We start from the raw sequence: 24,145 nt of genomic DNA on the forward strand, positions 1-24,145 counted from the left end.
ATGGGGTCTCCAGAAATTCTGGTGGAAAAAATTGGGTCCCCGCTGAAAGAGTTTGAATACCACTCACCTACAGGGACATTCTTTGCTGCACTCTTTGTTTCTGAGAGTGTAGACATGCAAAAATATGTACAACACAAAAAGAGGGCCAGACAACCAGTCAGCTCCCAGTGTCCTTCACTCTGAGGTCAAAGCAAAGGAAGTAGCTTGAATGTACCAGGTGTGTGTATGTGCGTGTGTTTGTGTGCATGTGTGTGTTTATCAGGGGTGAGGACCTCTTTATGGAGCATAACTAATGTGTTTCAGAGAGCTGGCTGCAGTGCAGATAGAGACCATGACAGATATCAGAGTAAACAGCCTGCCTGGACTAACAGCCTGCAGGCCTACAGCACCATTAGTCCTGAGAATGGACCATTTCAGACGCACAGAAGGCTTCACTGTGTTTCTCAAGGTGTTAGAAGTGACTGGAGGGGACAGAAGGTGTGGTCAGGTGTTAGAGGTGACTGGAGGGGACAGAAGGCTTCACTGTGTTTCTCAAGGTGTTAGAAGTGACTGGAGGGGACAGAAGGTGTGGTCAGGTGTTAGAGGTGACTGGAGGGGACAGAAGGCTTCACTGTGTTTCTCAAGGTGTTAGAGGTGACTGGAGGGGACAGAAGGCTTCACTGTGTTTCTCAGGGTGTTAGAGGTGACTGGAGGGGACAGAAGGTGTGGTCAGGTGTTAGAGGTGACTGGAGGGGACAGAAGGCTTCACTGTGTTTCTCAAGGTGTTAGAGGTGACTGGAGGGGACAGAAGGCTTCACTGTGTTTCTCAAGGTGTTAGAGGTGACTGGAGGGGACAGAAGGCTTCACTGTGTTTCTCAAGGTGTTAGAGGTGACTGGAGGGGACAGAAGGCTTCACTGTGTTTCTCAAGGTGTTAGAGGTGACTGGAGGGGACAGAAGGCTTCACTGTGTTTCTCAAGGTGTTAGAGGTGACTGGAGGGGACAGAAGGCTTCACTGTGTTTCTCAAGGTGTTAGAGGTGACTGGAGGGGACAGAAGGCTTCACTGTGTTTCTCAAGGTGTTAGAGGTGACTGGAGGGGACAGAAGGCTTCACTGTGTTTCTCAAGGTGTTAGAGGTGACTGGAGGGGACAGAAGGCTTCACTGTGTTTCTCAAGGTGTTAGAGGTGACTGGAGGGGACAGAAGGCTTCACTGTGTTTCTCAAGGTGTTAGAGGTGACTGGAGGGGACAGAAGGCTTCACTGTGTTTCTCAAGGTGTTAGAGGTGACTGGGGGGGACATAAGGCTTCACTGTGTTTCTCAAGGTGTTAGAGGTGACTGGAGGGGACAGAAGGCTTCACTGTGTTTCTCAAGGTGTTAGAGGTGACTGGAGGGGACAGAAGGTGTGGTCAGGTGTTAGAGGTGACTGGAGGGGACAGAAGGCTTCACTGTGTTTCTCAAGGTGTTAGAGGTGACTGGAGGGGACAGAAGGCTTCACTGTGTTTCTCAAGGTGTTAGAGGTGACTGGAGGGGACAGAAGGCTTCACTGTGTTTCTCAAGGTGTTAGAGGTGACTGGAGGGGACAGAAGGCTTCACTGTGTTTCTCAAGGTGTTAGAGGTGACTGGAGGGGACAGAAGGCTTCACTGTGTTTCTCAAGGTGTTAGAGGTGACTGGAGGGGACAGAAGGCTTCACTGTGTTTCTCAAGGTGTTAGAGGTGACTGGAGGGGACAGAAGGCTTCACTGTGTTTCTCAAGGTGTTAGAGGTGACTGGAGGGGACAGAAGGCTTCACTGTGTTTCTCAAGGTGTTAGAGGTGACTGGAGGGGACAGAAGGCTTCACTGTGTTTCTCAAGGTGTTAGAGGTGACTGGAGGGGACAGAAGGCTTCACTGTGTTTCTCAAGGTGTTAGAGGTGACTGGAGGGGACAGAAGGCTTCACTGTGTTTCTCAAGGTGTTAGAGGTGACTGGGGGGGACAGAAGGCTTCACTGTGTTTCTCAGGGTGTTAGAGGTGACTGGAGGGGACAGAAGGTGTGGTCAGGTGTTAGAAAGAGGAGGTGGTAGATTATTTCAGAATCAGCACAGTGTGACGAAAACAGAACACTCTACACTCCTTTGTACTTGGGTTCTTAAAGTCCTACTCCAGTTTCTGATATAGCTCATTTATCACCTGATTTACTTAACAAAAGGCACATCTCAATAGGTGGTCCAGGTATCCTTGTGACATGGCACAAGTGGGGGTTGGCCTTTCCTCTTCTGTTCTCTACTGCTTCTCTATTGTTCCTCAAGCAAGAGTGAAGGGCGATGACATCTCGTTGAAGTTTGCAGTTGTGGTTAAAAAAAAACGATTTTGCTCAAAACATATTTTTTATCCTTTATTTTAAGTACTTTACTGTATTTATATCACTTTCAACAGTAAAAGTTCCAAAATTGCTGGAGGACCATCTTTAAGAAGAAAAGAAAGACATTTCAGTGTGGAATTCAAACTTTGCAAAACATTGTATGCTATCACATGTAGACAGACTGTAAATGGCCTGAGCAGGGGTGAGTTGGATGAACTGGTGTTTTGTGTTTTAGGTCTGGGCATTGTGGTCATTGCTCTGAGCTGTGTGGTGACCACCGTCACAGGTCTCTCCATGTCTGCTATCTGCACCAATGGAGTGGTACGAGGAGGTGAGTCAACCAAATCAAATGAAATGTTATTTGTCACATGCGCCGAATACAACAGGTGTAGACCTTACAGTAAAATGCTTACTTCCAAGTCCTTAACCAACAATGCAGTTTTGAGAAAAATAAGTGCTAAGTAAAAAAAACAGATAAGTAAAAAAGAAAGAAAGAAGAAAAATAGAAAAATAACAAATAATTAAAAAGCAGCAGTGAAATAACAGTAGTGAGGCTTTATACAGGCAATCAACACATTATAAACATCAGACAATGTTGGAAAGAACAAGGAGAGCTGTAAGGTTGTTCTCAATGACTGTCCGCTGTATGTACAAGTATAGGAATGTTATTATCCCCGCTCCCTACCTGCTCTGTGTCTACTGTATGTACAAGTATAGGAATGTTATTATCCCCGCTCCCTACCTGCTCTCTGTCCACTGTATGTACAAGTATAGGAATGTTATTATCCCCGCTCCCTACCTGCTCTCTGTCCACTGTATGTACAAGTATAGGAATGTTATTATCCCCGCTCCCTACCTGCTCTGTGTCCACTGTATGTACAAGTATAGGAATGTTATTATCCCCGCTCCCTACCTGCTCTCCCTCCACTGTATGTACAAGTATAGGAATGTTATTATCCCCGTTTCCTACCTGCTCTCTGTCCACTGTATGTACAAGTATAGGAATGTTATTATCCCCGCTCCCTACCTGCTCTGTGTCCACTGTATGTACAAGTATAGGAATGTTATAATCCCCGCTCCCTACCTGCTCTCCGTCCACTGTATGTACAAGTATAGGAATGTTATTATCCCCGCTCCCTACCTGCTCTCTGTCCACTGTATGTACAAGTATAGGAATGTTATTATCCCCGCTCCCTACCTGCTCTCTGTCCACTGTATGTACAAGTATAGGAATGTTATTATCCCCGCTCCCTACCTGCTCTGTGTCCACTGTATGTACAAGTATAGGAATGTTATTATCCCCGCTCCCTACCTGCTCTCTGTCCACTGTATGTACAAGTATAGGAATGTTATTATCCCCGCTCCCTACCTGCTCTGTGTCCACTGTATGTACAAGTATAGGAATGTTATTATCCCCGCTCCCTACCTGCTCTCTGTCCACTGTATGTACAAGTATAGGAATGTTATTATCCCCGCTCCCTACCTGCTCTGTGTCCACTGTATGTACAAGTATAGGAATGTTATTATCCCCGCTCCCTACCTGCTCTGTGTGTCCACTGTATGTACAAGTATAGGAATGTTATTATCCCCGCTCTCTACCTGCTCTGTGTCCACTGTATGTACAAGTATAGGAATGTTATTATCCCCGCTCCCTACCTGCTCTGTGTCCACTGTATGTACAAGTATAGGAATGTTATTATCCCCGCTCCCTACCTGCTCTCTGTCCACTGTATGTACAAGTATAGGAATGTTATTATCCCCGCTCCCTACCTGCTCTGTGTCCACTGTATGTACAAGTATAGGAATGTTATTATCCCCGCTCCCTACCTGCTCTCTGTCCACTGTATGTACAAGTATAGGAATGTTATTATCCCCGCTCCCTACCTGCTCTGTGTCCACTGTATGTACAAGTATAGGAATGTTATTATCCCCGCTCCCTACCTGCTCTGTGTCCACTGTATGTACAAGTATAGGAATGTTATTATCCCCGCTCCCTACCTGCTCTCTGTCCACTGAATGTACAAGTATAGGAATGTTATTATCCCCGCTCCCTACCTGCTCTGTGTCCACTGTATGTACAAGTATAGGAATGTTATTATCCCCGCTCCCTACCTGCTCTCCGTCCACTGTATGTACAAGTATAGGAATGTTATTATCCCCGCTCCCTACCTGCTCTCTGTCCACTGTATGTACAAGTATAGGAATGTTATTATCCCCGCTCCCTACCTGCTCTCCGTCCACTGTATGTACAAGTATAGGAATGTTATTATCCCCGCTCCCTACCTGCTCTCCCTCCACTGTATGTACAAGTTATTATCCCCGCTCCCTACCTGCTCTCTGTCCACTGTATGTACAAGTATAGGAATGTTATTATCCCCGCTCCCTACCTGCTCTGTGTCCACTGTATGTACAAGTATAGGAATGTTATTATCCCCGCTCCCTACCTGCTCTGTGTCCACTGTATGTACAAGTATAGGAATGTTATTATCCCCGCTCCCTACCTGCTCTGTGTCCACTGTATGTACAAGTATAGGAATGTTATTATCCCCGCTCCCTACCTGCTCTGTGTCCACTGTATGTACAAGTATAGGAATGTTATTATCCCCGCTCCCTACCTGCTCTGTGTCCACTGTATGTACAAGTATAGGAATGTTATTATTCCCGCTCCCTACCTGCTCTCCGTCCACTGTATGTACAAGTATAGGAATGTTATTATCCCCGCTCCCTACCTGCTCTGTGTCCACTGTATGTACAAGTATAGGAATGTTATTATCCCCGCTCTCTACCTGCTCTGTGTGTCCACTGTATGTACAAGTATAGGAATGTTATTATCCCCGCTCCCTACCTGCTCTCCGTCCACTGTATGTACAAGTATAGGAATGTTATTATCCCCGCTCCCTACCTGCTCTCTGTCCACTGTATGTACAAGTATAGGAATGTTATTATCCCCGCTCCCTACCTGCTCTCTGTCCACTGTATGTACAAGTATAGGAATGTTATTATCCCCGCTCCCTACCTGCTCTGTGTCCACTGTATGTACAAGTATAGGAATGTTATTATCCCCGCTCCCTACCTGCTCTGTGTCCACTGTATGTACAAGTATAGGAATGTTATTATCCCCGCTCCCTACCTGCTCTGTGTCCACTGTATGTACAAGTATAGGAATGAAGAATGACTGATTGATTGATTGATTGACTGAATGACTGACTGATTGGCTGATTGACTTAATTGTTTTCCAGGAGGGGCGTACTACCTGATATCACGTAGTCTGGGACCAGAGTTTGGCGGTTCCATTGGTCTCATCTTCGCCTTCGCTAACGCTGTTGCCGTGGCGATGTACGTGGTGGGCTTCGCAGAGACTGTGGTGGACCTACTCAAGGTACGTAACATCTGTGTGTGTGTGTGTGTGTGTGTGTGTGTGCGCACGTGTGTTGGTGTGTGTGTGTGTGTGTGTGTGTGTGTGTGTGTGTGTGTGTGTGTGTGTGTGTGTGTGTGTGTGTGTGTGTGTGTGTGTGTGTGTGTGTGTGTGTGTGTGTGTGTGTGTGTGTGTGTGTGTGTGTGTCAGATCACTGACTGTGGTCCCTCTCTACCTCTCCCTGTGCATCTCTCTCTCCACCTCTGTCTTCCCCTCCTTCCCTCTCCTCTACAGGAAAACGATGCCATCATGATAGATGAGCTGAATGACATTAGGATCATCGGCTGTATCTCGGTGGTACTGCTGCTGGGGATCTCAGTGGCCGGGATGGAGTGGGAGGCCAAGGTGAGATACTACACTACGCTAAGCAACACTACGCTACATTACATTATACTACACTACATTAAACTACAGTACACTACATTATACAGCACTACATTATACTACATTATATGAGACTATGCTACATTACATTATACTACAATACATTAAACTACAGTACACTACATTATACAGCACTACATTATACTACATTATGTGAGACTATGCTACATTACATTATACTACACTACACTACAATAAACAACACTACTCTACATTATACTACATTATATTACACTACATTATACAACACTACGCTACATTATACTAGATTATGCTACACTACGCTACATTACATTACACTACTCTACGCTACATTAGATTATACTACAGTATACTACATTACATTATACTACTCTAAGCTAAATTACACTACTCTACGCTACATTACATTATACTACTCTACATTACATTATACTACTCTAAGCTACATTACATTATACTACTCTACGCTACATTATAGTATACTACTCTACGCTACATTACATTATACTACTCTACGCTACATTACATTATACTACTCTACACTACATTACATTATACTACTCTACTCTACGATACATTACATTACACTACTCTACATTACATTATACTACTCTACGATACATTACATTATACTACTCCATGCTACATTACATTATACTACTCTATTCTACGCTACTCTACATTACATTATACTACTCTACGCTACATTACATTATACTACTCTACGCTACATTACATTATACTACTCTATTCTACGCTACTCTACATTACATTATACTACTCTATTCTACGCTACTCTACATTACATTATACTACTCTACTCTACGCTACTCTACATTACATTATACTACTCCATGCTACTCTATGCTACTCTACATTACATTATAATACTCTACATTACATTATACTACTCTACTCTACGCTACTCTACATTACATTATACTACTCCATGCTACTCTATGCTACTCTACATTACATTATACTACTCTACGCTACATTACATTATACTACTCTATTCTACGCTACTCTACATTACATTATACTACTCTACGCTACATTACATTATAATACTCTACATTACATTATACTACTCTACTCTACGCTACTCTACATTACATTATACTACTCTACGCTACTCTACATTACACTACTCTACGATACATTACATTATACTACTCTATGCTACTCTATGCTACTCTACATTACATTATACTACTCTACGATACATTACATTATACTACTCTATGCTACTCTATGCTACTCTACATTACATTATACTACTCTACGATACATTACATTATACTACTCTATGCTACTCTATGCTACTCTACATTACATTATACTACTCTACGATACATTACATTATACTACTCTACACTACATTACATTATACTACTCTATGCTACTCTATGCTACTCTACATTACATTATACTACTCTACGCTACATTACATTATACTACTCTACGCTACATTACATTATACTACTCTATGCTACTCTATGCTACTCTACATTACATTATACTACTCTACGCTACATTACATTATACTACGCTACTCTACATTACATTATACTACTCTACGCTACATTACATTATACTACTCCATGCTACTCTATGCTACTCTACATTACATTATACTACTCTACTCTACATTACATTATACTACTCTACGCTACTCTATGCTACTCTACACTACATTATATTATACTACGCTACGCTACTCTACGCTACATTACATTATACTACTCTACGCTACATTACATTATACTACTCTACGTTACATTACATTATACTACTCTACGCTACACTACGCTACATTACATTATACCCCTCTACATTATACTAGATTATGCTACACTACACTACGCTACATTACATTATACTACTCTATGCTACATTACATTATAATACTCTACATTACATTATACTACTCTACGCTACTCTACGCTACATTACATTATACCCCTCTACATTATACTAGATTATGCTACACTACACTACGCTACATTACATTATACTACTCTATGCTACATTACATTATAATACTCTACATTACATTATACTACTCTACTCTACTCTACACTACATTACATTATACTACTCCACGCTACTCTATGCTACTCTACATTACATTATACTACTCTACGCTACATTACATTATACTACTCTACGCTACTCTATGCTACGCTACATTACATTATACTACTCTATTCTACGCTACTCTACATTACACTACTCTACGCTACATTACATTATACTACTCTATTCTACGCTACTCTACATTACACTACTCTACGCTACATTACATTATACTACTCTACTCTACGCTACTCTATGCTACGCTACATTACATTATACTACTCTACGCTACTCTACATTACACTACTCTACGCTACATTACATTATACTACTCTACGCTACTCTACGCTACATTACATTATACCCCTCTACATTATACTACGCTACTCTACTCTACGCTACATTACATTATACCCCTCTACATTATACTACGCTACTCTACTCTACGCTACATTACATTATACTACTCTACTCTACGCTACATTACATTATACTACTCTACTCTACGCTACATTACATTATACTACTCTACGCTACTCTACGCTACATTACATTATACTACTCTACATTATACTAGATTATGCTACACTACGCTACATTACATTATACTACTCTATGCTACATTACATTATAATACTCTATATTACATTATACTACTCTACTCTACATTACATTATACTACTCTACGCCACATTACATGAAACTACACTACGCTACACTACGCTACGCTACATTATACTACGCTACGCTACATTATACTACACATTATACTACACTATGCTACTCTACTCTACGCTACATTACATTATACTACACTACGCTACATTACATTATACTACACTACGCTACAGTATACTACACTACGCTACATTACATTATACTACACTACGCTACATTACATTATACTACACTACGCTACATTACATTATACTACATTATACTACACTACGCTACATTACATTATACTACATTATACTACACTACGCTACATTACATTATACTACATTATACTACACTACGCTACATTACATTATACTACATTATACTACACTACGCTACATTACATTATACTACACTACGCTACATTACATTATACTACATTATACTACACTACGCTACATTACATTATACTACACTACGCTACATTACATTATACTACGCTACATTACATTATACTACATTATACTACACTACGCTACATTACATTATACTACATTATACTACACTACGCTACATTACATTATACTACACTACGCTACATTACATTATACTACACTACATTACATTATACTACACTACGCTACATTATACTACACTATGCTACTCTACGCTACATTACATTGTACTACACTACATTATACTACACTATGCTACACAACATTATACTACATTGCTACACTCCATTATACTACACTACACAACATTATACCACATTATACTACACTACATTGTACTACATTATACTATGCTACACTATACTACGCTACACTACATTATACTACACTATTCTACATTATACTACACAATATTATACTACACTACTCTACATTATACTACACTATACAACACTACGCTACATTATACTACATTATACTACGCTACTCTAATCTACGCTACAATACATTGTACTACACTACATTATACTCCACTACACTACATTATACTACATTATACTACACTATTCTACATTATACTACACTATACAACATTATACTACACTACGCTACACTATGCTACACTACATTATAATATACTACACTACATTATACTATGCTACACTGCATTATACTACACTACATTATACTACAATACATTATACTACGCTACACTAAGCTACATTATAATACGCTACATTATAATACACTACTCAATGCTACATTATACTACACTGCATGATATAATACACAACACATACACTACACTACATTATACTACACTATGCTACACAACATTATACTACATTGCTACACTCCATTATACTACACTACGCTACACAACATTATACCACATTATATTACACTACATTGTACTACATTATACTATGCTACACTATACTACGCTACACTACATTATACTACACTATTCTACATTATACTACACTATACAATATTATACTACACTACGCTACATTATACTACATTATACTACACTATACAACACTACGCTACATTATACTACACTACGCTACTCTAATCTACGCTACATTACATTGTACTACACTACATTATACTCCACTACACTACATTATACTACATTATACTACACTATTCTACATTATACTACACTATACAACATTATACTACACTATGCTACACTACATTATAATATACTACACTACATTATAATATACTACACTACATTATACTACACTACATTATACTACACTACATTATACTACAATACATTATACTACGCTACACTACGCTACATTATAATACGCTACATTATAATACACTACTCAATGCTACATTATACTACACTGCATGATATAATACACAACACATACACTACACTACATTATGCTAGTCTCACTACGTTACACTGCACTTCACTGTACAGCTAGAGACAGATCCACATTCAGTATGGTTCAAATCCCCATGTTTCCATCAGAAAATTCATCAACTGATATCAACTTGACATCTTTCAATTCCATGTCTGATATTGACCGTAACTGAGATCACTATGTGTTCAGTTCCGTATCACAGTCGGTTTCTCCTCTTCAGCTGTTGGAGAGGAATGGTGTGACCTTGTAACTGTCCTCTAGTTTCATATGAAAGCTTTGTAACCCAGACTAACCTGTTGATGTCTCTTCAGGCCCAGGTCGGTCTGCTGATCATCCTCCTGGTAGCCATCGCCAACGTCTTCGTAGGAACCGGCATCCCAGCCTCCACCGACAAGAAGTCCAAAGGATTCTTTAACTATGATGGTGAGGCAACAGAGGTTTCCTTCACATAGATAGAGGAATTCATCAAATACATAACCTTCATGAGTAGAGCCCTGAGTTTGTCCTGCTCAGGTCACATGGTCAGGAGGAGAACATGTCTTTTTCTATACTCTGTCAAATGACACACAGAGACAGAATCACCAGTTTGACACAGAGACACCCTTCTCATCCACATCTATTCTCTTCTCTTTCTCCCCCACAGCCAAAATATTTATGGAGAACTTACCGCCGGACTTCCGAGATGGAGAGACGTTCTTCTCTGTGTTCGCCATCTTCTTCCCTGCTGCCACGGGTATCCTGGCCGGAGCTAACATCTCTGGAGACCTGAAGGTATGAAGGGCAAAAAAAGGACTATTTCACAACCGACCCACTACTGCCTGACCACACAGATCTCAGTTCACTCAGTTCATCCGACTCCAGAGAGATGTGTTCTTGTAGTCATGTTTCTTAACATTATATTATGACATTTCAGATTTTCACAAAGTAGTTTTATAAACTACTGTATATTTCTCTTTAGGGTAGCTTTATAAACTACTGTATATTTCTCTTTAGGGTAGCTTTATAAACTACTGTATATTTCTCTTTAGGGTAGCTTTACTGTAGCACAACTTCTTCCTGTGTGAAGTCATTGGTAACTTGGTAAATTGGAAGCTTGGTAGCTTGGTAAATACAACCCATATTTATGCGTATTTATTTTCCCTTTTGTACTTTAACCATTCGTACATCGTTACAACACTGTATATATACATAATTTGACATTTGTAACGTCTTTATTCTTTTGAAACTTCTGTATGTGTAATGTTTACTGTTAATTTTTATTGTTTATTTCACTTTTGTATATTATCTACCTCACTTGCTTTGGCAATGTTAACATATGTTAAGCCCCTTGAATTGAATTGAGAAAGAGAGAGAGAGAGAGAGAGAGAGAGAGAGAGAGAGAGAGAGAGAGAGAGAGAGAGAGAGAGAGAGAGTGAGAGACAGAGAGAGAGAGACAGAGAGAGAGAGAGAGACAGAGAGAGAGGTGGATGGCGAAAGAGAGCGAGAGAAATACTCTTTATTGTGTCTGTGAACAGGCACCTTCACTTTAAACAACAGAGGATAATGATCCCATAGACCCAAACCACTGTTTCCTCCAGCTATCACTTCTGCTGTTGTTAACAATGGTGCCTATATCTCTGGTTCAACTGCAGGATCCCCAGGATGCTCTCCCTAAAGGAACCCTGCTGGCCATCCTCATCACTGGAGTCACATACCTGGGAGTCGCCCTCTGTGTCTGTAAGGACTGCACGCACGCGCGCACGCACACGCACACACGAAACCCTCCCTAAATGTTGTGTCTGTTCTGTTTCCTAATTGATCAGCTGCCACGGTGGTGCGTGATGCAACAGGAAACATCAACGACACCATTGCCACAGGGATGGACATGTTCTGTAACGGTACCAACACTGCTGCCTGTGAGCAGGGATGGAACTTCTCCTCCTGTGATGTCAACAGCTGCAAGTTTGGCTCCATGAACAACTTCCAGGTACAACAACAACAATGTAACAACAATCAAACAACACAGTTACACATTCAGTACAACAACACAAAAATGGAACTCACTACAACACACAACAAAATAACCACACACACACACACACACACACACACACAGTGAAACTAAACAGGCCCTGTGTCTCCTCCTCCCCAGGTGATGACCATGGTGTCAGGGTTCGGTCCTCTCATCACAGCAGGAACCTTCTCTGCCACCCTCTCCTCCGCCCTCGCCTCCCTCGTCAGCGCACCCAAAGTCTTCCAGGTCAGTCACTACTACTGTCTATCACCTGTCTGCTCACTTGATCCTCATTCATCAGCTCTGAGGGTTCCAGGTACTACTACAAGGTCTATGATGAGTGAAACAGAGCCCCGCCTTGTGACCCGCGGTTCTCTTTTTCATGTTCCTTCTAGCCAGATGACAACAATTATCAAACTATGTTACAATCAGCTAACTCCCACTCCTCCCTCCTCTACCTCTCTCTCTTCCTCCTCCCCCACCTCTTCATCCACCCTTCTCTTCCTGCTCCTCCTCACCTTCTCGCCCCCCCCCTCTTCCTCTTCTTCCTCCTCATACCTCCTCTCAGGCTCTGTGTAAAGACAACATCTACACTGCACTGAAGTTCTTCGCCAAGGGACACGGCAAGAACAACGAGCCAATCAGAGGCTACGTTCTGACCTTCATCATCGCTGTCGCCTTCATAATCATCGGTGAGTGAGGTCACTACACACATTTAAGATAAACCACAGTCGCCAATTAGTTTAATATTGGTAATGTCACAAACAACTCAAGTGAATCTCTGTTGTGTGTCGCTGTGTGTGTGTGTGTGTGTGTGTGTGTGTGTGTGTGTGTGTGTGTGTGTGTGTGTGTGTGTGTGTGTGTGTGTGTGTGTGTGTGTGTGTAGCCGATCTGAACGTCATCGCTCCCATCATCTCCAACTTCTTCCTGGCATCATACGCCCTCATCAACTTCTCCTGCTTCCACGCTTCATACGCTAAGTCCCCAGGTACTCTCTCTCTCTAACTCTCTCTCTCTCTAACTCTCTCTAACTCTCTGTCTCTCTCTCTCTAACTCTCTCTCTCTCTGTCTCTCTCTAACTCTCTGTCTCTCTCTCTCTCTAACTCTCTGTCTCTCTCTCTCTCTGTCTCTCTCTCTAACTCTCTGTCTCTCTCCCTCTCTCTCTCTCTCTCTCTCTAACTCTCTCTCTCTCTGTCTGTCTCTCTAACTCTCTCTCTCTATCTCTCTCTCTCTCTCTCTCTCTCTCTCTGTCTCTCTCTCTAACTCTCTAACTGTTGTCTCCTGTGATGTCTCCCCTGTGTAGGCTGGAGGCCAGCGTACAGGTACTACAACATGTGGCTGTCTCTGTTTGGAGCGGTGCTCTGCTGTGGTGTGATGTTTGTCATCAACTGGTGGGCTGCTCTCCTCACCTACGCAATCGAGATCTCCCTCTATGTCTACGTCACCGTCAAGAAGCCAAGTGAGACACAGACATTGATTTGCATCAAGCTGACATTAGAATACATATGAACCAGTCTCACACAAAGAACCAGTGTACATTACCACATGGGAGGCCTGGGCTGGCCAAAAGTAATACTCTGATAAAGGAATGAGTACATAGGGATGACATAAGATGTACATAGCTCCTACATAGCATCTCTAAGTTCAGTGTTAACATCAGTGTGTTCTGTTGTCCTCAGATGTGAACTGGGGCTCGTCCACTCAGGCCGTGACGTTTGTCAGCGCGGTCAACAACGCTCTGTCACTGACCGGAGTAGAGGACCATGTTAAGAACTTCAGGTAAGAGCCAACAGAAGCCACTGGTATTACACCTCTTACTATGCTGATGAATGGCAAGTGGAGGAAAACCTACTCTGTTGATGGTTAGAGGTGAAATTAAAAGAAGGGGACAGGTACAATACTGCTCTGCATTCTAACCTGAAAGTGTAGAATGTTAAGAAGACTAATGATAATGTGATTTAGCTAACTGACTGTTATCCCCCTCCTCAGACCTCAGTGTATGGTGCTGACAGGAGCACCTAAGAACAGACCGGCCCTCCTGGACCTGGCTCACTGTTTCACTAAGAACTACGGACTCTGTCTCACATGTGAAGTCTTTGTGGTAAGAGGACAGACATTTTATTAAAGTCACCAAGTTCTTCATCCTTCAATTCCTCCTTCACACACACAGCGCTATGAGATAATATAATATCCCCTCCTATCTCTCCCCAGGGCCCCAGAACAGAGACATTGACAGATGTGAACACTGGAATGGAGAAGAACCAGATGTGGCTGAATAAGAAGAAGAGAAAAGCCTTCTATGCTGCGGTGGCCTGTGACTCCTTCAGACAGGGAACTGAGAACCTCCTGCAGGTACACCTCCACATCTACTACCTGGACTTATACTCACCTGTAATAGATACACATATATGGGGTACACCTGGGGTACGACTGTGGTAGTTAATGACTGCTGCAGGTACACCTCCACATCTACTACCTGGACTTATAATCACCTGTAATAGATAGACATATATGGGGTACACCTGGGGTACGACTGTGGTAGTTAATGACTGCTGCAGGTACACCTCCACATCTACTACCTGGACTTATAATCACCTGTAATAGATACACATATATGGGGTACACCTGGGGTACGACTGTGGTAGTTAATGACTGCTGTAGGTACAGCTCCACATCTACTACCTGGACTTAGAATCACCTGTAAAAGATACACATATATGGGGTACACCTGGGGTACGACTCTGTGGTAGTTAATGACTGCTGCAGGTACACCTCCACATCTACTACCTGGACTTATAATCACCTGTAATAGATACACATATATGGGGTACACCTGGGGTACGACTCTGTGGTAGTTAAGGACTGCTGCAGGTACACCTGGGGTACGACTCTGTGGTAGTTAAGGACTGCTGCAGGAACACCTGGGGTAAGACTCTGTGGTAGTTAAGGACTGCTGCAGGAACACCTGGGGTACGACTCTGTGGTAGTTAAGGACTGCTGCAGGAACACCTGGGGTACGACTCTGTGGTAGTTAAGGACTGCTGCAGGAACACCTGGGGTACGACTCTGTGGTAGTTAAGGACTGCTGCAGGAACACCTGGGGTACGACTCTGTGGTAGTTAAGGACTGCTGCAGGAACACCTGGGGTACGACTCTGTGGTAGTTAAGGACTGCTGCAGGAACACCTGGGGTACGACTCTGTGGTAGTTAAGGACTGCTGCAGGAACACCTGGGGTACGACTCTGTGGTAGTTAAGGACTGCTGCAGGAACACCTGGGGTACGACTCTGTGGTAGTTAAGGACTGCTGCAGGAACACCTGGGGTACGACTCTGTGGTAGTTAAGGACTGCTGCAGGAACACCTGGGGTACGACTCTGTGGTAGTTAAGGACTGCTGCAGGAACACCTGGGGTAAGACTCTGTGGTAGTTAAGAACTGCTGCAGGAACACCTGGGGTACGACTCTGTGGTAGTTAAGGACTGCTGCAGGAACACCTGGGGTACGACTCTGTGGTAGTTAAGGACTGCTGCAGGAACACCTGGGGTACGACTCTGTGGTAGTTAAGGACTGCTGCAGGAACACCTGGGGTACGACTCTGTGGTAGTTAAGGACTGCTGCAGGAACACCTGGGGTACGACTCTGTGGTAGTTAAGGACTGCTGCAGGAACACCTGGGGTACGACTCTGTGGTAGTTAAGGACTGCTGCAGGAACACCTGGGGTACGACTCTGTGGTAGTTAAGGACTGCTGCAGGAACACCTGGGGTACGACTCTGTGGTAGTTAAGGACTGCTGCAGGAACACCTGGGGTACGACTCTGTGGTAGTTAAGGACTGCTGCAGGAACACCTGGGGTACGACTCTGTGGTAGTTAAGGACTGCTGCAGGAACACCTGGGGTAAGACTCTGTGGTAGTTAAGGACTGCTGCAGGAACACCTGGGGTACGACTCTGTGGTAGTTAAGGACTGCTTCAGGAACACCTGGGGTACGACTCTGTGGTAGTTAAGGACTGCTGCAGGAACACCTGGGGTACGACTCTGTGGTAGTTAAGGACTGCTGCAGGAACACCTGGGGTACGACTCTGTGGTAGTTAAGGACTGCTGCAGGAACACCTGGGGTACGACTCTGTGGTAGTTAAGGACTGCTGCAGGAACACCTGGGGTACGACTCTGTGGTAGTTAAGGACTGCTTCAGGAACACCTGGGGTACGACTCTGTGGTAGTTAAGGACTGCTGCAGGAACCTACACATGGATGCATCATTTATAATAGATACACACTTTGATAGGAAGGCTTTCTATACTGCTTTTATTATTGCCTCTTACATGAGTACAATAAATCCATTTATGGAGATATCAAGCCTAATGGTTCGTAGTTAAGAGTCTATTGACACATGTGCATCAATCTAAGCAACATAATAAAAAAATCCCCATCAAAATCCGTCAGTTTAAACTAGAGATATCAGTTTCTGCATGGGCTGCATCTCTATCCACCGCAGGCCTGTCACCCTTCCGCATCTGAGGTGGCAGGTGGCCGAGCTACAGCGGTGTTTGTCAGACCATGAGACGTCCCGAAAATCGGTCTTCTTATGAAAAAGTCTGTAGGATCCGAAGAGCCTACAAACTATGGAAACTACTATGGAAAGCGGAGACTCTCACGAACACGATGGTGTTCTCAGTAACCCTAACCCTAACCCTAACCCACAAGTGTCACGGGACTCGTCTGAAGGTAACCCATACAAACGGATAGAAGCATGGAGTTAAATATGTGTCCAAAAAAATTACGATATTTCTAATATCTCCTAGATATAGGACAGACAATTCAAAACCTTATTCCTTATGATTTTTAAAAAATGTATTTTTTGCCATTTATAAATGTGTTATTCAATGCGTTTCTATGGGCTAAAGTAGTAAACGCCAAATTCAATATTTTATCTGATCATGTTTAACTTCTACTTTGAGGTTAAAACTGTTTTCTATATAATATGACTATTCAGCTGTTACCATGACAACAACATGTCATGGTTCAAAGTTAACTAGACTAGAGGACAGGTTAGATTGGTTGTCTAACATTTTGGGATGAAAGTTACTTCATCTTCACATGTAAGCTACAACAGGCTATGCTAGCTGAGATGAGTGCTAAAGCATAAGAAACAAGAGCAGCGTAGCACGTAGAAGCGTAGCCGCAGCGTAGCAGCGTAGCATTGTAGCACGAAGCACGTAGCACGTAGCAGCAGCGTAGCAGCGTAGCAGCAGCGTAGCAGCGTAGCCCAGTCTTGACTAGTTTTACACAGCTTTTCTCCCTCCCTTCAGTCCAGCCCAGCTCAGCCCAGACAGAACTGGTGTCTTAGTTATTAATGAGGTAGGAAGAGGAGAAGATAGAGTTATGGTCCATTTATGGTTGTCTTTATCACATTGGAACGGAGATAAGACTGTGTAGCGTGGTGTGGGTGGTTAAGAGGAGTGCTAGCTTTAAAGAGAAGCCAGATTAAAGAGAACTATAGTCTATCATTGATTAACACAATGGTGAATGAGATCCTGCAGACAAATACAATGCCTTCGGAAATTATTCAGACCCCTTGACTATTTCCACATTTTGTTACGTTACAGCCTTATTCTAAAATGGATTAAATAGTTTTTTCCCCTCATCAATCTAGACACAATACCCAATAATGACAAAGCAAAAACAGGTTTTTAGAAATGTTTGCTAATTTATTAAAAATAAACTGAAATATTACATTTAGATAAGTATTCAGACCCTTTACTCAGTACTTTCTTGAAGCCCCTTTGGCAGCGATTACAGCATCGAGTCTTCTTGGGTATGACGCTACAAGCTTGGCACATCTGTATTAGGGGAGTTTCTCCCATTCTCTCTGCAGATCCTCTCAAACTCTGTCAGGTTGGATGGGGAGCGTTGCTGCACAGCTATTTTCAGATCTCTCCAGAGATGTTCAATTGGCTTCAAGTCCGGGCTCTGGCTGGGCCACTCAGGGACATTCAGAGACTTGTCTCGCAGCCATTCCTGCATTGCCTTGGCTGTGTGCTTAGGGTCTTTTTCCTATTGGAAGGTGAATCTTCACCACAGTCTGAGGTGCTGAGCGCTCTGGAGCAGGTTTTCATCAAGGATCTCTCTGTACTTTGCTCCGTTCATCTTTCCCTCGATCCTGACCAGTCTCCCAGTCCCTGCCGCTGAAAAACATCCCCACAGCATGATGCTGCCACCACTATGCTTCACCGTAGGGATAGTGCCAGGTTTCCTCCAGACGTGACGCTTGGCATTCAGGCCAGAGTTCAATCTTGGTTTCATCAGATCAGAGAATCTTGTTTCTCATTCTCTGAGAGTCTTTAGGTGCCTTTTGGCAAACTCCAAGTGGGCTGTCATGTGCCTTTTACTGAGGAGTGACTTCCGTCTGGCCACTCTACCATAAAGGCCTGATTGGTGGAGTGCTGCAGAGATGGTTGTCCTTCTGGAAGGTTCTCCCATCTCCACAGAGGAACTCTAGAGCTCTGGCAGAGTGACCATCGGGTTCTTGGTAACCTCCCTGACCAAGGCCCTTCTCCCCGATTGATCAGTTTGGCCGGGCGGACAGCTCTAGGAAGAGTGTTGGTGGTTCCAAACTTCTTCCATTTAAAAATGATGGAGGCCACTGTTTTCTTGGGGACCTTCAATGCTGCAGAAATGTTGGTAACCTTTCCCAGATCTGTGCCTCGACACAATCCTGTCTCGGAGCTCTACAGACAATTCCTTCGACCTCATGGCTTGGTTTTTACTCTGAAAGGCACTGCCATCTGTGGGACCTTATATAGACAGATGTGTGCCTTTCCAAATCATGTCCAATCAATGTAATTTACCACAGTTGGACACCAATCAAGTTGTAAAAACATCTCACGGATGATCAATGGAAACAGGATGCACCTGAGCTCAATTTCGAGTCTCATAGCAAAGGGTCTGAACACTTATGTAAATAAGGTATTTCTGTTTTTTACATTTTAATACATTCGCAAATGTTTCTAAAAACCTGTTTTCGCGCTGTCATTATGGGAAATTCTGTGTAGATTGCTGAGGATTTTTTATTTATTTAATCCATTTTAGAATAAGGCTGTAACGTAACAAAATGTGGAAAAAGTCAAGGGGTTGGAATACTTTCCGAAGGCACTGTACCTCTTCAGAGATCAGGAAGGTTAATCAGGCTGTGAAACTAAGAACTTGATAGTATGGTTTACTAGGCTATTCTCAACTTCTGTGTTTTGGAATGTACTTTTCATTATTAAAAGACTGTGATTGCTGGAAAGTGGAAACACTTAATTTTTTTGGAAGAAGGTTTCAAACCTTTCTGAGTGGGATGCGGTCTTGGAGTCAAATACATATCATGTGAAATACTTCCAAACGCGACCTTGATTTAAGTTGACCAGCATGCAGGGTGGGAGAAGTTTGCAGTTTGGAGATTATTCCATTGGGTTTATTGTACCAGGCAGGAAAGCTATAAGTATTTTCCATGTTTTTGTCCCAGGTCTGCTTGAATGCAGGTAGTGTAAGTCTTTCAGGATCAGCCTGTGTGCTATAACCTGTTGTCCCTCTGTCCTAGGCATCAGGTCTGGGTCGTCTGAAACCCAACATTCTGATGATGGGCTTCAAGAAGGACTGGAGGACAGCAGACACAGCCGGCGTACAGAGCTATGTAGGAGTACTGCAGTAAGTCACACTCATACACCGAGTGGAACACCTGCTCTTTCCATGACAGACTGACCAGGTGAATCCAGGTGAAAGCTATGATCTCTTATTGATGTCACCTTTTAAGTCCACTTCAATCAGTGTAGATGAAGAGGAGAAGACACGTTAAAGAAGGATTTTTAAGCCTTGAGACAATTCAGACATGGATTGTGTGTGTGTTCCATTCAGAGGGAGAATGGTCAAGACAAAACATTTAAGTGCCTTTGAACAAGGTATGGTGGTAGGTGCCAGGCGCACCGGTTTGTGTCAAGAACTGCAACACTGCTGGGTTTTTAACACTCAACAGTTTCCCGTGTGTATCAAGAATGGTCCACCACCCAAAGGACATCCAGCCAACTTGACACAACTGTGGAAAGCATTAGAGTCAACACGGGCCAGCATCCCTGTGGAACATTTTCGACACCTTGCAGAGTCCATGCACCAACGAATTGAGGCTGTTCTGAGGGCAAAAGGGGGGAGGTGTAATTCAATGTTAGGAAGGTGTTCCTAACGTTTGGTATACTCAGTGTACACACACACACACAAAATAAGCCATGATAAGTGCTAACTGTGTGTTATTAAAGTGTGTGTCCTGTGCCGGGTGTGTGTTTTTAGCGATGCATTTGACTTTGAGTACGGAACCGTGGTACTAAGGATGAACCAGGGACTGGACATCTCACACATCATAAAGGCTCAGGGTGAGTATACACACACACACACACACACACACACACACACACACACACACACACACACACACACACACACACACACACACACACACACACACACACACACACACACACACACACACACCAATGTATAAAACAGAAGCAGTCAGAATACTCCAGCCTCGGGGCCTGTGATATAAATAGAGCTGTTATATGGATATAGTACTGGTTAAAGTACACCCACTTTGTCAGAAAAACACCACAAGTCATCTCCTCATGGTTTGTTGTGTGGCTGTTTCCATATAACAACCCCAATCATACAATGACTATTGATAACATTGACAACATTGATCAAGTTGATAAGGAGAGCTCTTTGGTCCATAGATCAGAGGAAGTAGATGAAGGTCACATCTAATCAGCTCCTAGCAATAACATCTACTGAATAAGCTGTTACCAACAGAGCCACTGCAGGGCTATGGGCCCTAGTCAGAAGTAGTGCACTATATAGGGAATAGAGTGCCATTTGAGACACTCCCCAGGAGTCATAGATACACTAATCTAGTAGTTACTCCTGTCCTGGAGAGATACAGGGTTTGCTGGCTTTAGTTCCAGCCCAGAACTAACACACCTTATTCAACCACTCCAGGGATTGAGGATTAGTTGATTAGTTGATGGATGTGTTAGTGCAGGGTTAGAACAAACATGTGGGCTACCGAGTGGCGCAGTGGTCTAAGGCACTGCATCGCAGTGCTTGAGGCGTCACTACAGACACCCGGGTTCAAATCCAGGCTGTATCATAACCGGCCGTGATTGGGATTCCCATAGGGCGGCGCACAATTGGCCCAGCGTTATCTGGCTTTTGCCGGTGTAGGCCGTCATTATAATTAAGAATTTGTTCTTAACTGACTTGCCTAGTTAAATAAAGGTTAAATTAATTATAATTATATTATATATTTTTTTAACTCTGTGGTGGTCCCCCAGGAGAGGTTTGAGACACAGTGGTCTAATGTGATGGGTCGTATTCACTAGGGACAACCCAGGAGAAAATGGACTGAAACAGGGAGGGACGAGCTAAACTTCATTTTGGTTTTCCATCGCAAAACGTTTTGCTATGGCTAAGATGTGCACTAATGATGAGTAGAACCCTGTTGTAACGTGTCTCTCTACCGCCCCCCAGAGGAGATGGAGAGAGAGGCCCAGGAGCAGAAGGATCTGGAGAAAGAAGAGCTGGCTGAAGAGAATAAGGGGAAATCCATCTTCAGGAAGTCACGGAACTTATCTACACAAGGCCTCACTTCGAGAGGTACCAGATCACGCACGCACGCACGCACACACAGAGACACAGAGAGAGAACCGTCCTGTCACAATCACAATACAATCTAATCAGTTGTTCTCTCTAAAGGTGTAATCCAATAACACACTCACTGTCCTTCTGGCCTCTGGAACAAAGAGTACAGTTCTTCAGCCGTGGAGCATTTAAACCTATTGCTGTTACAGACATCACAACCTGGCAGCCTCTACATCTCCCTGTCACACTTCTGTTTCTGTCAGACACACACACACACAGAGGGAGTGAAAAAGAGAGAGAGAGATAAGAGACATACAGAGAGAAAGAGAGATAAGAGAGGGAGACAGAGAGAGAGAGAAACAGACAGACAGAGAGAGAGAGAGAGAGAGAGAGAGAGAGAGAGAGAGAGAGAGAGAGAGAGAGAGAGAGAGAGAGAGAGAGAGAGAGAGAGAGAGAGAGAGAAAGAGAGAGAGAAAGAGAGAAAGAGAGAGAGCGAGAGAGAGAGAGAAAAACAGACAGAGAGAGAGAGAGAGAGAGAGAGAGAGGCACAGAGAGATGGATGAAATGATCACAGGAACTGAGCATACTTGGTTGTAAATGACTATTACTGTATTATTAAACACATTGCTAATGTGTTCTCTTTTCTTTTCTCTCCCCCAGCATCAGTGACGACCCCCCAGTCTCCCCAAGTAGTGGTGGTGAATGAAAGGCTGGTGTCCACCAGCACTCAGTTCCAGAGGAAACAGGGCAAAGGAACCATCGATGTCTGGTGGATGTTTGATGACGGAGGTAGGAGCCCTCTCTTTACACATCACACAACGATGACACATTATAGACCACAGCATGTCTATATCACTCTTCATTATAGACCTCAGCATGTCTATATCACTCTTCATTATAGACCACAGCATGTCTATATCACTCTCTTCATTATAGACCACAGCATGTCTATATCACTCTTCATTATAGACCACAGCATGTCTATATCACTCTTCATTATAGATCCGAAGCATGTCTATATCACTCTTCATTATAGACCACAGCATGTCTATATCACTCTTTATTATAGACCACAGCATGTCTATATCACTCTTTATTATAGACCCCAGCATGTCTATATCACTCTTCATTATAGACCACAGCATGTCTATATCACTCTTCATTATAGACCCCAGCATGTCTATATCACTCTTCATTATAGACCCCAGCATGTCTATATCACTCTTCATTATAGACCCCAGCATGTCTATATCACTCTCTTCATTATAGACCACAGCATGTCTATATCACTCTTCATTATAGACCACAGCATGTCTATATCACTCTTCATTATAGATCCGAAGCATGTCTATATCACTCTTCATTATAGACCACAGCATGTCTATATCACTCTTCATTATAGACCACAGCATGTCTATATCACTCTTCATTATAGATCCGAAGCATGTCTATATCACTCTTCATTATAGACCACAGCATGTCTATATCACTCTTCATTATAGACCCCAGCATGTCCATATCACTCTCTTCATTATAGACCACAGCATGTCTATATCACTCTTCATTATAGACCCCAGCATGTCTATATCACTCTTCATTATAGACCACAGCATGTCTATATCACTCTTCATTATAGACCACAGCATGTCCATATCACTCTCTTCATTATAGACCACAGCATGTCTATATCACTCTTCATTATAGACCACAGCATGTCTATATCACTCTTTATTATAGACCACAGCATGTCTATATCACTCTCTTCATTATAGACCACAGCATGTCTATATCACTCTCTTCATTATAGAC

General features: G+C 42.9%; 1 protein-coding gene across 1 annotated transcript in view; it reads left to right on the forward strand.

The window, feature by feature from the left end:
• The window catches only part of LOC120042798 (solute carrier family 12 member 1-like), a 38,429-nt gene that overhangs the window by 7,443 nt on the left and 6,841 nt on the right, over positions 1 to 24,145 (forward strand). Inside the window, exons 4-21 of the mRNA XM_038987605.1 lie at positions 2,552 to 2,647; positions 5,556 to 5,695; positions 5,966 to 6,076; positions 10,991 to 11,102; positions 11,323 to 11,450; positions 12,311 to 12,395; positions 12,482 to 12,645; positions 12,811 to 12,918; positions 13,241 to 13,364; positions 13,559 to 13,660; positions 13,976 to 14,131; positions 14,352 to 14,451; positions 14,662 to 14,773; positions 14,884 to 15,024; positions 20,253 to 20,359; positions 20,993 to 21,075; positions 22,226 to 22,351; positions 22,997 to 23,125. Of these exons, the coding sequence (XP_038843533.1) occupies positions 2,552 to 2,647; positions 5,556 to 5,695; positions 5,966 to 6,076; positions 10,991 to 11,102; positions 11,323 to 11,450; positions 12,311 to 12,395; positions 12,482 to 12,645; positions 12,811 to 12,918; positions 13,241 to 13,364; positions 13,559 to 13,660; positions 13,976 to 14,131; positions 14,352 to 14,451; positions 14,662 to 14,773; positions 14,884 to 15,024; positions 20,253 to 20,359; positions 20,993 to 21,075; positions 22,226 to 22,351; positions 22,997 to 23,125 (2,124 nt within the window). The remainder of the gene's footprint in view (positions 1 to 2,551; positions 2,648 to 5,555; positions 5,696 to 5,965; positions 6,077 to 10,990; positions 11,103 to 11,322; positions 11,451 to 12,310; positions 12,396 to 12,481; positions 12,646 to 12,810; positions 12,919 to 13,240; positions 13,365 to 13,558; positions 13,661 to 13,975; positions 14,132 to 14,351; positions 14,452 to 14,661; positions 14,774 to 14,883; positions 15,025 to 20,252; positions 20,360 to 20,992; positions 21,076 to 22,225; positions 22,352 to 22,996; positions 23,126 to 24,145) is intronic.

Source organism: Salvelinus namaycush, unplaced genomic scaffold (assembly GCF_016432855.1).
Source record: "Salvelinus namaycush isolate Seneca unplaced genomic scaffold, SaNama_1.0 Scaffold780, whole genome shotgun sequence".
In the NCBI taxonomy this organism is placed as follows: domain Eukaryota; kingdom Metazoa; phylum Chordata; class Actinopteri; order Salmoniformes; family Salmonidae; genus Salvelinus; species Salvelinus namaycush.